Source organism: Galeopterus variegatus, unplaced genomic scaffold (assembly GCF_000696425.1).
Source record: "Galeopterus variegatus unplaced genomic scaffold, G_variegatus-3.0.2 Scaffold5903, whole genome shotgun sequence".
Classification (NCBI taxonomy): domain Eukaryota; kingdom Metazoa; phylum Chordata; class Mammalia; order Dermoptera; family Cynocephalidae; genus Galeopterus; species Galeopterus variegatus.
This window is the reverse complement of record NW_007732014.1, coordinates 115,247-118,176: the sequence shown is the minus strand read 5'-3', so window position 1 is coordinate 118,176 and position 2,930 is coordinate 115,247. Positions and strand designations below refer to the sequence as shown.

Sequence of the window (2,930 nt, the reverse complement as noted above, 5' to 3'; positions counted from 1 at the left end):
TAGGAACGAGAGCCTATAATGGGGTTTTGACATAGGGAAGGCTTGCCTGAGAAAGCGAAGAGTTGATGCAGAGGGAGAGGAAAGAGCTTTCCAGGCTGGGAGAACACCCCTGTAGAGGCGTGTAACTTGGCACATTATGGGAAACTAGAGAAATAGGCACTTTTCCTAAGACATCCGGAAAAGGGTGGGGGTGGGGGGGAAAGATATCTAATTTGTCCCATAGCAGGTGCCATCCAGCGGCAGGTGGTTGCGGCCTCGTCGCAGTGATCACTGGGAGTTGTAGTCCCGACCCGAGCAAGCAGGCATGGCGGCCTGCGTTGTAGGGGGCTGCGGGGTCCCAGTGGGCCTGGCCCGGCGCTTCCAAGCCGCCAGGACACTACTCCGTGCGTCGGCCTCTGTCGCCTGCCGTAAGTGGAGCGGGGCTTGCGAGCTGGGGCGCGGGAGGGGCTCAGGGCCGAGCTCGGAGAGGCGAGCCTGGAAGTCGGGGGCGACTGCGGCTTTGGTCACCGGTGCGGGTTGGGGGAGATGCAGGCCCCGGAGTTCTGACCTCCGTCGTCCGCTTCCGCAGGGGTAGGCGCGGCGCCGGGCCGTCAGCAGAGCACGGGGCCTTCCGAGCCTGGCGCGTTCCAGCCGCCGTCGAAACCGGTCATCGTGGACAAGCGCCACCCCTCGCGGGCCCCGGAAAGGAGGTGAGGCCGGCCCTGGACAAGAGGCGGCGAGTCGGGCTGTGCGCGAGTGCACGAGCGTTTGCCTCCGAGGTCTCGGCCGGGGCCGGGACTCCCACAGCACCGGCGCGTGTGTAGCGCTTGTCAGCCCGCGTATGTGAAGCGCGCCCGACTCAGTTTTGCTTTACTCGCTCTTCCTCGCGGCCGCGTTGAACTCTCCTGCTGTTCTGTTAAGTCAGAACTTCACGTAGGGATTCCCTGGGTTTGAAGCTTTTTTCTCCGCCTGTGTGCGTCCTATACTAGGATTTTTCTCTGAAGCACATCCTGTTGATACCTGTGTACGTTCAGGAGCAGAAATTCTCTCGCAAAACACTAAGCCCGGGTGGAATGGACTGGCCCACACTCACGGTGTATCAGGCGGGAATTCTTGGCAGACGTAGTGAAGTGGTAAAAAATCTCCACCAGTTTTGTGTCTGGAATTTGCTCTTCAAAACAGTATGAAAAGGGGGCTGGCCGGTTACCTCGCAGTTGGTTAGAGTGGGGTGCTTATAACGCCAAGGTCAGAGGTTCAGAGCCCTGAACCCGCCAGCCGCCAAGACAACCCCCCCCCAAAACCCAAAAACCAAAAAAAGCGTGAATAAAAACCTGGTTCGCTGAATTTAAATGGCCCAAGATTTGTGTCAAGTGTATCTGTAGAGACGTGTAACAGCCTCTTTTAAAAAGCCAATTTTAGGGCCAGCCCGTGGCTCACTCGGGAGAGTGCGGTGCTGATAACACCAAGGCCCCGGGTTCGGATCCCATATAGGGATGGCCTGTTCGCTCACTGGCTGAGCGTGGTGCTGACAACACCAAGTCAAGGGTTAAGATCCCCTTACCGGTCATCTTTAAATAAAAAAAAAAAAGAAAAAGAAAAAGCCAATTTTAGGTAGAACAATTTGTGATTATTGGGTTTGGAAGGTGTTGTAGGTTGTTGATTGGATTATCTCTGGGAATTTAAAAAAATTTTTTTAAAAGAATATTCTGTTGTTCCAAATTTAAATAGACTTGGTTTTAGGGAACCTAAAGATTCAGAGAAGATTTTCTTGTACTACTTTTTTCATTTTTTAATGTTTGTTTTGGAGGCTGGTCAGTAAGGGGGATCCGTTTCTTTTCTTTTTTTTTTTTTTTTTTCTTAAGTGGAAAGATATGTCTGTCTTAAGGGGCAGCATTTAATAAAATTCAGTTAAATAGGAATGTAAATTGTGTAGTCTGGAAAACAATTTAGTGAAATTTAGTAAACTTGAAGTTGTGTATACCTTTGCACCCAGAAGGTACACAACTTAGACTAACAAGTATGTACAAGGAGACACATACAAGAATGAACATTAGGTAGTGTATACACTTAACTACCCTGACTTGATTATTATACAACATATATATGTATTGAAACATCAGATTGTACCCCCGAAATATGTACAATTGCAATATGTCAATTAGATTAAAAAAAAAAATAATGAACATAGCAGTATTGTTTGTAACAAACAAAAATTTAGATATGGTTTAGATATTCATCATTAGGTTGCTGGACAAATATGAGGGGTCTTTTAAAAGTTCTTGGAAAGATTTATATTATCTTTTAATTCCATTTTTCCGCTAACTTTTTGAATTACCTTCATATGTATAATGGAATATTATACAGTAGTGAAAAATNAAATTATTGAGGAATGAAATGCCTTGCTATTTGACATTTTCAAATAATTTAGGAAAAAAATTAAATGTTAATATAAAGCAGGTATCAAAATTTTCAGAGTAGAAAATTGAGGAAAAGAAAGGAACTCATAGGAATTAATCACCAAATTCAGGATTGTAATTAACTGTAGAGAGTAGGGAGGGATGCACAGTGGCTTCAGCTGTATCGATAATTTATTTCTTGAGGTGGATGGTAGGAACAAACATATTCATTGTAATGTCATTTATTCTTTTCTATAGATTAAATATTTCATAATAAGTTTAAAGTCAGTTAAAGAAGAAAATAGTAGGATTACTTTAAAAAAAATTTTTTTTTTTTTGTGGCTGGTTGGTATGGGGGTCCAAACCCTTGACTTTGGTGTTACAGGGTGGGTAAGATTACTTTTAAAGTCAATTTGCAATTGGTTATTTACATGTTTATATCTATTCCAACATAATTTATTATAATATGTATAGCTCAGTGTGAGGCCTGTGGTTATGGTCATAGACTTTGAAGACTGACAGACATGCCTACATTTAAATCTTGACTTAACAAAT

At 44.6% G+C, this 2,930-nt stretch overlaps 1 protein-coding gene across 1 annotated transcript in view; it reads left to right on the top strand.

Moving 5' to 3' along the window:
- The first annotated feature begins 304 nt into the window (after nucleotides 1–304).
- MRPL19 (mitochondrial ribosomal protein L19) overlaps nucleotides 305–2,930 on the top strand; it is an 8,158-nt gene continuing 5,532 nt past the window's right edge. The window contains exons 1-2 of the mRNA XM_008590173.1: nucleotides 305–407; nucleotides 569–689. Of these exons, the coding sequence (XP_008588395.1) occupies nucleotides 305–407; nucleotides 569–689 (224 nt within the window). The remainder of the gene's footprint in view (nucleotides 408–568; nucleotides 690–2,930) is intronic.